The sequence below is a fragment of the Zonotrichia leucophrys genome, chromosome 1 (genome assembly GCF_028769735.1).
Source record: "Zonotrichia leucophrys gambelii isolate GWCS_2022_RI chromosome 1, RI_Zleu_2.0, whole genome shotgun sequence".
NCBI classification, from domain to species: domain Eukaryota; kingdom Metazoa; phylum Chordata; class Aves; order Passeriformes; family Passerellidae; genus Zonotrichia; species Zonotrichia leucophrys.
The window spans coordinates 71215464-71228633 of NC_088169.1; the positions used below are offsets into that span (position 1 = coordinate 71215464).

General features: G+C 41.1%; 1 protein-coding gene across 2 annotated transcripts in view; it reads left to right on the forward strand.

Annotated features, from left to right (window-relative positions):
* The first annotated feature begins 1791 nt into the window (after positions 1 to 1791).
* The window catches only part of SPATA13 (spermatogenesis associated 13), a 145464-nt gene continuing 134085 nt past the window's right edge, over positions 1792 to 13170 (forward strand). For both annotated transcript variants that reach the window (XM_064717156.1, XM_064717203.1), the window contains exon 1: positions 1792 to 2283. In XM_064717156.1, the coding sequence (XP_064573226.1) occupies positions 2206 to 2283 (78 nt within the window). In that variant the 5' untranslated portion in view covers positions 1792 to 2205. The remainder of the gene's footprint in view (positions 2284 to 13170) is intronic.

The following is a 13170-nucleotide window of genomic DNA, read 5'->3' on the forward strand; positions in this document are numbered from 1 at the left end:
CTTATACTAAATTGGAAAGATAGAAAGAAGATACTTCATGTTATTTTGCCTCTCCTACATCAACTGGTGCTTGAATAGTCCTAAAAGAACCTAAATAGACAAGTAAATTAAAGCAGACAGTAAGAAATCAGTTGTGGAAAGAAACACCTTTCACTGTGCATGAGTCTCTTTAGAAACACACAAATATGTTACTATCAGGATATTATTTACAGGGAGATTGATCTTATTTTATCTAAATGAAAATAACAAAGCTTCCCTATGGCCTAACCACAGGAAACAGATGACCTCTGTCTGTCCAGTTAAACCTGGCTGAAGTGCAGCACATATTGTTCTGCCCTTTAAAAATGTGCATCAGATCTGTATGCCTTTGTACGCCCCTATGAAAATCTACTTTTCTATCCAATCAGGTTGAAGATAATTGGACACTGGCTGTTTGGTTTGTTGAACTTCTTGGAAAAGATCCTGGTACTGGGAGTTGAGCTATGGGGTTCCTTTGTTAGGATTTCTAATAATGGTTTTGTGCTGTGGCTTTTGTCCCCTGTAAACTCTGCAGGCTTAATTTTTGCCAGTGCAGGCACTAATGTACAGGAATCCAGCCATATGCTGTCATTTACAGGTTTGGAGCATGCCTTGCCTCTTGCATAGTGCTTGGCTTTTTCTGGCCACAGGACCTAGATTATTGGAATAAATGAATTTTTACCCAGTCAGATTGTGAATACACTTATGACTCCCCTTGGTGAGTCTAATCTGTCCAATGTCAGTGCAACTTTTGGATGAGTAGGTATTTGTTGGCAAGAAGAAAGGGTTTTAAGTCTGGCCTCTTTCCAATACTGCAAAATGGTGACTCACAGCCCAGTTACTGACTAGTAGAAGGAAGCACATTCAGGACATTTTGGTGGCCTCCTCATTCAGGAGTGAACATCTGTCCAGAGCCACAGACCAGACTCACAGAGCAAGCAGGAGAAAGTCAATGCATCTTTGAATTCAGTCTCAAAACCCAGTAGCAGTTTTCAATATTAATCTCAGGTTACATCAGCATTCTGAAATGTCAGTACATACACTCCCTCCTTCCAGTAACGCTGAGAAAAAGGTAGTTTCAGACAGTTGATCACGCCTGTGTTTCTCTCTTGGCAAGGGAGAAAATTAGGTGACTAATGAACTAGAGACCTATTTTTGAAAAGATGAATGTAAATAAGGGACAAGTTACCCAAACTAAGTCTCTTCTTTACATGTTGGTGCTACGAAGTGATGGTGTCAATGAGAGATGACTGCATCTGCTGTGCCCATGGGGGAAGTGTCTCCCTTGTGTAGCATCTCCCACATCCTGTAGCACAGTCTGTGCATGCAGTCAAACACTGTTAATTGTGGATATCATGCATGGTTTCTCTTTTTCCTTTCTTCTTTTGTATTTTCCTTTCCATGAGGGTAAATCTGTCTCAGTAAAAGACATGGAAAAAGTACTCTGAAGCAGGCTGAGGATCCTAAGGTCATACCTTTTCTGTCCTGTCCTGTCCCATCCCTTTCACCCTTTTGCCCTAGTCTTCAGATTAGACCATCTGTGAATCTTGTTATCTAGCTCTGTGCAGAACAGAGTGTTTGACTGATCCCCTGGCACAGCCAGTGTGTTGCCTTGGTGGTTGTGTGGGATGAAAAAAGCACAATACATGCCTTTTCTGTCTGAGACTTGTTTATCTGCACAACATCCAGGCTGCTCTGGGAGAGCTTTCCTCTTGGTGATTGCTGACAATCAAAAACGAATCAAATCAAGGCAAAGTTAGAGAAATTCTCCTATACAAAGAGCTACTCTGAAACAAAGCTGCATTTTTGTTGTGCATTGTCCTGGCTCTGTGTGAGTCCTGTAAAGAGACAAAGGCAAGCAGGAAGGAAATCTCAGCTGCTTAGTAAATGCCCTAATTTGATTTATTTTCTGCTCCCTTCCCCCACTCAAACTGTTCTGCTAACCTGTTAGTCCCAACTCAGACAAGTAAGACCTGCTAATCTGATTAGTCCTGACACACAGGAGCAGGGCTGCTGGGAAAAGCTGGACCCTTACAGCTGTTTCAGGCTTCAGCTTTGATCATAACGTTATGGGGTAGCTGAATGTATAGTGCAGTGTGACAGAAGCCTGCAGCATGCACACAAGTGAGCAGTGTGACCGTCACTGAAGATTTCTGCCCTGGGTCTGAGGCCACTGGAATATAAACCATGTTTCGTGTCACCTTCAATGTAGTGACAGAGAAAGTAACCTTCACCTTGGCAGCCTGCCCCTCCGCCACATGGAAGGTAAGCTCAGATATGCATAAAATAAAAAGGTTGATGGCATCAAAAAATGTGCTTCTGAACATTTTTCCCAACCTTAGGCCATGTTTGAGATGTTTTAAGGGGAACAATAATGTTTTAAGGGAATTGCACTGCAATGCAACATATGCACAACTGGTTGGAATTAGACTAAATGGGTCTGGTTCTAGAGAACAGCTTACTTGTAGCATTTTAAAGTTGTTCTCATTTGACTTTTACAATAGCCAAATTCATAGTCATTCTCCTTATTCTGGTCTGGAAATGCTACTTATTTATATTAACAGCAAATTTAGAGAGATATATAAACATAAGCTACTCATTTCTGTAAGGAAGGGATACTGTTTTAAGAGAGCTTTCAAGCTTCCTGGATAATTTAGGAGTTCTAAGCATTTGTGAAATGCATACCACTATATGATAAATTAGAGCACAATGCACCTCTGTAATAAGGGACTAAAAGAAAAAAATGCATGATAATACTTGGATTGGGGTTGTGATAGAATTTGGCAGAAGTCAGAAATGCTTTGCACATCAGCTCCTTCTCCCATCCATCAATTCAGTTCACATCTTCACCTCCTTGAGACACAGATTCCCACCTTGTCTTGAAGACAGGGGCATGGCTGGGATGAGATGGGAACAGGTTCATTGCCTTTCTCTTTGTGTGTACTTTCACTGTAATGCAGCTGAGAGAACAGGTACTATCTTCTGAAGGGTTGCTTTTAAAGCTTCCTTCTGTAATTTGTTACTTATGTAGCAGTTACTGTAAGAACCTCATCTCTGTTATTAAGCCTTTCCAATGTGAGACAATTATGAATATCTAGTTACAGTGCCAGAGTAATTCCTCTTGCTTTAGCTGTCCATGATTCATTATGTGGTGCAAGTAGTTGTCATATATCTTTGCTGTATAATTTTCTCAATCTTGGGCCTGTCTTTTCTCTTGACCTGTGAGGTAGACACTGCCCAGAAGCTGTTATTAGAAGGTCTTTAAAGGGGCTGGTACAGTGTGGCCCCGGCCAGACCTGTGCTATATGTAGCACCGTGCACTAAATAAAAACCTGTCAACCAGGGCAAAGTGTGTTTGGAGTAAAATTCATGTGAAATGAATTTAACCAGGTGCTTTCTCTCTGGGGGAGGGTTTATGGTAATATTGCTTCAGTTTTCCTCTTTATTAGTAAAACTTAGTTTCCCAAATGTGTATTTATTAGCTAGCAATGAAAAAATCATTTCAACACAACATAAAATGGCTTTACTTATGCTTGCTAATTGTGTGTTTAAGATTTCTCTTCCTTTATATCAGGACTTAGAACTGTCTGCCTTTAGATTGCAGGGCACTTAAAAGAGGGAATTAAAATTGAAAAGGATCGTGGATCTTACTTGGCTCATGGACTCTTCTAACAGCAAATAGGGGTGCAAATATAACCCAGCTGTGTGTTGCATTTCAGTGATCATTTATGTTAGACATGAGTACATTGTAGTAAATGCCTCTGGAAGAAACTGGCAAGTACTGAAAAGTGCACCCTAGCATGCCTTTTCTTTTCTCCAGCTCTTCTCTTATTTGGATAACTTAAATTATTTGATATGTGCAGACAGAAGTAAGTGCTTAAAAGTAAAAGCTAAAAAAACCCTGTAGTACAGTATAACTTTGTAAAATGTAGTACATTTTTTGATGAACTAAATAGAAAACAGGTAAGAAAGTAGGCACAATTATATGAACAAAACAAGATGGGATGCCAGGCCAGCAGAAGAGATGGCTTTGCAGTAGAGCTTACATAATGCAAAGTTAATTTAGGGAAAGTTTTGTGGAAGGAGAAAGTGTGTTTTATTGGCCAGCTATTACAGCTGGAAAATATCTGACATGGTTTCAGGTGCTCAAGCCTTCTATTTTGACAGTAGGAGGCTAATGAAAGACTGTTCCCCCACAACCTCACTTTGCTTATGTCCTTGTGTCAGCCAGAAGAGCACTGGTATTGCAAGTTGATTTAAATCCTTTAAAGCTGAAAGAGGTCACATCTCTACTGGAGGAGGGAGGACGGAGATGTCTCCTTTCAGATTGCTAAGTCTTTGTCTTCAAGAGTAAGTGCCCCAGTCCGCAGATAACGCAGACACGTTCTGCTTTTCCATACAGCACAGCAGGACCAGCAGATGAGTCTTGCACAGTGTGGTGGGACAAGGATGCTGGGGCAACTCTGTAGCACGTGTCTTGGGGGTGGGAGGAGCAGAGCAAGTTCTGTCCCAAATTGTTACTTTTCTACCCTATGCTATGCAGTGGTAGCGTTAGTTTCCCTTAGAAATTAATTTCTGATTAGAAGTATTGGTGAAAAGTATTTCACCCTATTTAAATTATCTGAAAAATATTAATTCAATGATATTTTAATGAAAAAAGCCACAGTATTCCTGCTCCAGACGTTTCAATCTTTGGGGCATAAACCCCACTGCTTTTGCAATACATTGTTTTGAAAAACCAGTTTAATTAGAAGTGGGAAGGGTATGGGCATGGGACAACTAGAGGGAAGTGACAGCTGAAAAGGGCTCAAGTTGTCAAGCGAAAAAGGCTCAGAGTTGAACGTGGCTGTTCACACAGGCACCAATGCCTGAAGGCCAAAGCAAGAAGAATCACTACTATAAACTGGGAGCATCTTTATTATAAAGCCTGAAGGAGGGGACTGGACTGCTCTTTCTCACCTTTCTGTGTCACCCTGCCTCCGTGCATTTCCCTGCGCCTTAGAGAACAGGCTGCTGGTACTTCTCTCTCTGTTGACAGGTGTGTAGCGGGCCAGCAGAGCAAAGGGCTGAGTAATCTGAGATGTGTGTGGGTTACAAAAATTAGGCTGCAGCCGCTATGAGCTTGGCTAGAATCCCTCTTTAAAAGGCTTTTCAGGTTTTGCTCACTTGAATTACTGTTGCATTTTCAATCAGTTACTGCTAATGTTTGGGGAGTCTTGTGTTGTGCCTCTTTGTGTCCTATATCTGACTTTAAGAGCAGATAACAAGATCATGCAACTATTGATATACCTACAAACTCCTACCACTCATTTCCTAACCTGTTGCTGCTTAGATAAATGCAATTCACTGGGTATCAGCAGATTTAGTTACAGAATGTATTTGCTCATGGAGGCTTAGTTATGCTTGAATCCTATTGATTTTCTCTTACTGTTGGTGATTCGGCTTTGTTGAATCCTATCTGAACTGTATGGGAGAAAGCAGCAAAAACTGCTGGTTTGTGGTTTTCTATTCAAGGCCAGGAAGTTCACTTGATGGGGATCAACCTAACTGGGGGCTTTCGTGCCAAATGATGCTGCACTATATCTCCCTGACATGGACAGATAAATGAGCAGGGGGTGGCTTTGTAGTCAGTTGGAGCCTGACCCGAACGCGCATTGTTGCCAACTTTGGAACGCTGCACAATGGCCCTGTCTCCCGGGCAGTTACAGCCGTTGGGACAGGGACCTGTCGCCTGGAAGGCTGTTAGGAAATAATGATGTAAACCCCTCCCTAAGGATGTGGGAACAGTGTTCAAATCTTACGAAGTGGGCAATATCTGTGATAGGGAAAGCAGAAAAATCGGGGGCTTAGTGCTCATTTTCTCTCTGCAGCAAGTTGAACACAGTGTGTCAACATGAAAAGGACTGGTGGGGAGGGGGAGTGGGAGGCGTGGGAAGTGGGCAGCAGCGCTCAGCTTTTCTGGCTCAGATTAACCTCCCCTGTTGCTGCTTTGGAAACCTCCGTCAGACTTGCATCGAACTACAGTTGTCTGCTCTCTTCAGCAAGAGCAAGTGCACATTACTGAACCATCTCTTACTACTTTGTTGTCATAGTTCCTAAATACACCCCCAGCATCGAAAACTACCACAGTAAATACAGTACAAACAGAAACAGGCTGATCTATGGATTTAGTGCATGAAAACAAAGGACCAGACTGTGAGCAGAAAGGACATAAAGTGGTGTCAAATATCATCGTCATGTGATGGCATCTGAAAAAGCAGTGCAACAGGACAGCATGAATGTGGCACATACTGTAATGGATTATTTGGTGTTGAATTCACTGTAAGGTCTTGAATTGGTGCAAGGAGCTGGTTTGCTCCCCACATCTCGTTAAAGCTGTGGAGGCAGTGGAGATGAGGAGGCTCAGAACTCTGAGGGAAAATTTCATCTTGTTCTTTACATGGTCCTGGTTTTCAGCTTGTAGAACAGTACATTTCTCCTTGAACAGTAACCACAGTTTCTAACTGTTAAATACAGAGCTGCTAAACAGTTACAAATCTAACTTCCTTGAAAAAAAATTAAGAAACTTGTATTGCTCTCAGTTTTCATTTTATAAGTTTTTTGGTTTTTACTTTGATTTTAAAGAGTATTCCATTATGTACTATTTTTTGCCTATACTGTTTTCAACTGTACCACCAGATACCTGCATATCAGCTTCTATGAACTTTGTTCAAGGTTCACAAGCATGTGTGATGTGTCTCTTTATTTTCCATGACTGTGAGTGCAGACTCACATTTTGTATATTTGTTACTTCTGGATGCACCTCCAAAGGAGTTTAATGAAGTCCCTTCCCTCTATACAATGTTCAGAGTCCAGTAACAATCTAGGGCCCCAAATACTTGTCTCAGTAATGCTGAACACCACAGTAACACAACCACCTCTGGGATTATGATGACTAATTTGGGAGCTACTGCTATAGAAGCAAGTACTTTTTGAAGTGATGACTTACTAATATTTCCAGTAACAGTCTCAGAGCTTTATTTCCTTGAGCCATGATGAGAGATCAAGATTTTCTTCCTGTCATTATATTTCTGGGATTTCTATAGCTCCACATCTCCTCAAAGTTCTTTCTAGCACAGATTTCCACATCTTTAGAGAGCTTTCTCCCACTCTCTCTATTTTTCATTATGTATAGCACATCGTCCTTCACTAGCTTTTGCTCCTCAACAAAAATATCAGTATTATTTTAACCCCCTACCAAACCCTTGTATGAATGGATCAGCAGGTTCTTGTTAAGGGTTCAAGTAATGCATAAAATCAAGTCTGTGATGCTCCTTTGGTCCCCAACTCTAATTCACCAGCAGATGGTAGCAAACATCGCCTTCCTTGCGAGCTTTGCCTGGGCATCAGTGAATGAAGAAGGGCCGGGGTGCCTCATCGGAGTAATTTGTTTCCAGCTAGAAGAAATAAGTTGTAAACAAAGTAGTTGTGCAACTCGGAACAAGGAGGATAACCACGGAAACCATGGAAATATTGCTGCATTCGGGACAGAAGAACTAAGTAGAGGTCAGAACAAACTCACTGCAGTGACTTGCACTGAATGGCATGAGAAGCATTTTAGTGTCACTGTTATTCTCGTAGTGACAAAAAGGAACCATTATTTGCAATGTAGCAAATGAACAACATTCAGGGAGTCAAGATAAAATTGAAACTGCGCTGGGTCAGCTCTGCCTGTGTATATTGACCCTTTGTACTGAAGACATGGAAAGTTAAGGAAGGCAACTGCCTTACTAAAGGCAGTTTCTAACCATTTATTTGGTTTTATTCTGAGATATACCACTCTAGTTCTTTTATATTTGGTATTGGCTGCTAATTACCACTTTCTCTCACTCTCCTCTGTACACTTCTCATTCAAATGGCTTGTTATGGCAGTAACATCTCAGCTTCTTTTTCCCAGCAATGGCTAGAATGACAACAACTGAAATGAGACATAGAATGGACAGGGGGACAGGATAAAGCACAAAGTGCTAAACTGTGGTGTAATTCCCATATGGAAATGTCTCTTCACTTATAAGACAGTACAGTATAGATCTGGGCAAACTATTTGTGACAAATCATTGGATATTTTTTGCCTATACTGTTTTCAATTATACCACCTCTACTTTCAACTATCTAAATAAAGATTTGAAATTCTTTGACTTCTTCATTCAAACACTGTTTAATTCCATAAGTAGTTTTTGGGAAGCATTTCCTTTGTTCTCATTTCTTCATCAATAAGTGTTTGATGACGAAAATCCTAAGAGTTGCCTGACTGCATACTGAAATTGATTTGTATGTTTATTTACTGGAAATGAAAAAAAATAAAATATCATTTAAAATAAGATAATGGCTTTTTATGGGTATAAAAATTATTCCTTCTCCAGTGCTTACCATATCCTGGGCCAGAAAACTTTTATTGGTTAAACTTTTAGCATAGAAAGAGAAAGGAAGGACATCAGTTACCGTGTTGTGCTGCTCCTTTCCCAGGAAGACTTGATCTGGAAAGACCACAGAACACAGATGGAACTGGCTATACCTCTGTCAGTGCTTATGCCCCATACCTGAGGATTTCAGCTGAAGCTGTCAGGATTCTCCTCTGGCCTTAAATCCTCCTGTTTTCTTGCAACAATCAGAAATACCTGCATACTTCTGTGCCTTTGGCTGATATAACTGGCCTGAGTCCTTTTAGTTCCATTGGCAGGAGTCAGTGGTGTAATAGTGTGTTGAACTGCATGTGCAGGGTACAAAGTCCTCCCAGTGTAACAACACTTGTTTCCCAGTGCTGTGCTCTTGACAGAGGTATGATCAATCAGTTCAGGATTTTTGCTTTGGAGTTTTTTGCCCATATCCCTTGCAAGCAGATTTGCTGGGAAAGGCATGGACATTAGTTGACTCACAACCTAATTTGACAGAGGTAGAACTGGAAGAGGTCACGCTACAGTATTTGAATGTCATGGTTTGGCAGTATGGTAAATCTGCCTTCAGGGACCCTCACATTTGATCAGAAATGCCATGGCCATCTGAAGCTAAGCTTTGATTTAACATAAACTTGCTGCTCATTCAAATTTGTTCAAAACCACTGATGGATCTATTTTGTACTGTCAGGTTTTATGCCCAATCAGGTATAATCTGTCTGTACATTTCTATTCTTATGCTTAGATCAAGGAACATCTGCCTCCCACAGCCATCATAAAGCCTCCATAGGAGGATGAAACCATTACAGAGCTTAAACTCTCTCCTGTGTAGTGCATTTAATCTGTCTGAACTGCAGTCACCTTCTCAACTCTGATCAAATCCATTTTATACTGTGGGTGGGTGCTTAGATACACCATCATGGAACCACAGCCTAAATGCAGCCATACAGAAAGCTGGTGTCAACACTGTGAAGTCACATCTCTGCTTGACCACATTTGCATTCCAAATCCACATAAAGATGGATGTGACCTTTTAAAAATTTTACACTCAAAATGTCTGTATTTGCCAGTTAACATCAGTGCTACCTTTGGTCATCCTTTACTGGCCTGATGACATATTAGTAAAGGAGGTCTTGTAAGATGAATCTGGATAAGAAGAAGGAGGGAAAGAACAAATGTGAACTGAAATTTGTCACTGGAGAGGATAACTAGAAGCCCAGTAAACTGCGAGTGGGAATTTCAAGGTTCTTGTTGAACACGAAGAAGGATTGCTTAGAGCTCTATGGAGACTGGAAAATATGATGGCGCAGCACCAAAACAAAGAGGCATGTGTCTGGGGGAAGTTTGGGATTTATCTTGTAGAAGTTTGGATTCTGACCAAAAAGAATAAACTTTATGTGAAATACTGATTTGATGAGAATGCATTATGAAATTATAGCACAGCTATGTGTTTTGCCCATGGGATTCCCTTTCTGTTCCAGTGCAGCTGTTTAGCTCTTGGTAATCATAGTATAGCAGGGGTGTTATAACTCACTTAGCCACTTTGTGTCTTATTTAACAATACGAGAAGGTCTTCTTGCTATTACTGTTACAAAATGAGCAGTAGCAAACTTATTGTAGCATGTAGAAATCTTCTTCCACAATGGTAATTCACTCCTCTTTATATAGTATCCATTGTCTTAGCACAATTAAAATCATCCTAAGCGCTTTACAAAATATAAAAAGACATGGTCCTGGCCTAAAGTGCTTTCTGCTTTAGTTCAGACATGACAGAAGACATGTGAGAAATGAGTGAGATGGAGCAGGGATGAGTGAGACCCAGAGTTCCTCTAAAGAGAGCACTCTGGTGTGATGTTTATATAATCCAAGCATTAAATTGTGTCCATCCCACCCTCTCCTTTTTGAAGTTAGCATAACTTTTTCCAGAAGCAATTGTTGTATGACATTAACTGGCACTGCAAGAGTTCTGACTGATGACAGCTTCATTTTTTACTTTTGATAAGAGCTCTTGTGAGTCGCATTACAACTTGGGGCATTAAAGAAATATGTATCAATTTATCTTAATATGTCATACTGTAAATCAGAGTGATTTACCTGCTGCTTTAGAAGAACTGCAGCAACCCCTGCAGCAGGGACAGGCACTTCCAAGTGCTTGGGGGTGGGCAGTTGAGAAAACACATATTGCATACATCATTTATCTCCCAATATGGCCATAAAATGCAGTAGAGATATTTCCTGAGCTGTACTCTGTTCAAGTTTCTTATAAGGCCATCAAATTCTAATCAGACTAGTAAAAACCCCAGTGATCTTTGCAAAACTGGTCTCAACAGCAGGGAATGTTTAGGGGCGTCTTACTGCTGCATTGACGATAACAGCACTTCTCATAAAAAGTATTTCCTGGCAACACCTCCTCTCTGAGAACCAGAGAGAAAAAGAAAACTGTAGCTTGAAAATCTTTATTTACAGCTGGGGAAAAGTAGTCCTTTGCCTTAGTGAGCTTCTGGCAGTTACTGAGGTTCTGCAGTGCAATATTCATCTGCTTCCCAAGGAAACTGGCCAGATTATCCATGTGATTGTGGATCATACTGTGCTGGTTCCACTCCTGTTACTGATCCTGAGGGTTAGGAAATGCAGGATACTGCATGGATTTCCTCATTCCCAAGACAGGAATGTGTCCTTCCTACTGGCCATGAGGTCTCTCCGTGATCAGAGAGGAGGGGTGGAACTTCCTTAGACAGGCACTTTGGGTTCAGGGACAAACACATCTAACTCTCTTGGAAGAATTATGCCATTTGCTTCCTATCATGCCTTTAAGCATCCCTCCCTCTGTCATCTTTGACCAGGCAGTCTTGTCTGTCTCTGATTTAGATGTGATCAAATAATCATCCTAAAACCTAGCACTTTCCAAGGGAGGATTTCAGAGGCTTGTATTGATGGTGGCAGTGGGTATTCACTTAAAGTTAATGAAGAGAGATTTACATTGTACAGTGATCAGCAAGCAGCTCTGTAAGGGTGGTAGATTGGATCACCCTGGTGGTCACTACATCTCCTTTGGCTCTGGTTTCCAGCACCCGAGGTGAATGCTAAGACAAACCAATGCAGGGTCCTACACATTTGTCAAAAAGCTCTCAAAGTCCCATTGTTTAACTCCATATGGAATTTAATTAATTAGTGGATCTGAACATTATCCAGCAGCACACTGGCCTCCACTGGCCAGCCTCAGGCTTGGCTTCTGCCAGCTTTGCAGGCTCTGTTTCTCACAACCAGGTGGTGGAAGGGAATCTGTTGTTTCATTTCCAGGTTGGACTAAACTAAGGAGAGCTATACACCTTTCACTAGGGCTGTCAGCCCTGTAGCAGGGAGGGATTCTGCTGGTCCTGCTCACATGACACATCGTTCAGTAAAATGGTTCTGGGAAGAAAAAAGCTGTGCTTGAAAGAGGGAATTCAAGTGAGCAGAAAGTTTTCCATTTAAAGTTGGCAAATTGCTCGAATGAAACAGTGAGCTGTGCATAACTCAAGGTGTAGAGTATGTGATGTGACAGACTTCTTGTGACCTCTTTTCTGTCTTGCTGCCCTTTGGGCAATAATATCACGAAGCTCTGCAAGAACACTGTAACTCCAGGTAAGCCCAAAGATAAGCTGAGAGGCTTTCGCCATTTAAACCTCTTTAGAGTCCTAATGCATTAACAGAAGATTTACATAGCGCAAAAGTTACATAAGCTGTCCTTTACAGAAAAGTTCTCTTTCATTTGAGTGTCAAAATTTTACTTCTCTCTGAAAGCAAAGGCATTGTATCAGAATTTAACACTGGCTGCTGCTTCCCTCTCCCAGGGCTCTGAAGATGTGTTTTGGAAGACTGATAATGTGTCTGTGTGTAGTCTGCAAGTTTGGCTTTGTTAAAGAGTATTAAGGTATATAGAGTTTGATTCTTTCTTTGGTTCAACATTAAACCAAGCATTTCTTCACTATTTAAAGCTGCCATTTTGACCTTTATCACTGTATTAGAAAGCAGCAGCCAGCTCAGCTGTTTGCAGGGGTTTGCAGGGGTTGTTTGCCTTCTACGAACTCAGATTATCTGTTCCAGTAACACTCTATTATTGTACACCATTATAACCATTAACTAGTAACTCTTCAACACAATGAATCTCTGTATTCTGAAGAAACTAGAGCACTCAGGGTGGGTGCAGTGCCCATTACTCAAAGGATTTTGGACCAGGGTTTGTCCCTGAATTAGAGAAAATATTAACCATCTGGAAACTCATAATGAAACATTCTCTTTAGTTACTGAGTGCTTGAAATATCCACTGATTTTTCATAAGAAATAAAAGGTGTTTGCAATTTTCTCTCAGTGTTTTTCAAGAAAGTGGGTAAGTGGGCACTAATTACAGGCTTTAATGGCTGAAGAGTCTCATTAAAGAAGATCCATAGGGACCAACTCTCTGAGTTAGGAGACACAGTATTTTCACTTCTGGAGGAAGGCTACAAAGGTCTGTGTTAGTGCTTAGCCTTCTCTTACTTGACAGAGTCCTTGGTGTTTCTAAACTATGGGCCTGGCATGCTCTGCAGGTGGCCCAAAGCCCCTGGTTCCTCCATCATCTTCATAGGGAGGCAGTGGATGCCACCTAATCATATTTTACCAGTGAAAGCGGTGTGATAGTTCAAGGCCTGGAGGGGCAATGATATGTGTACATTAGAGTCTTATCTCAACAAATATTCAC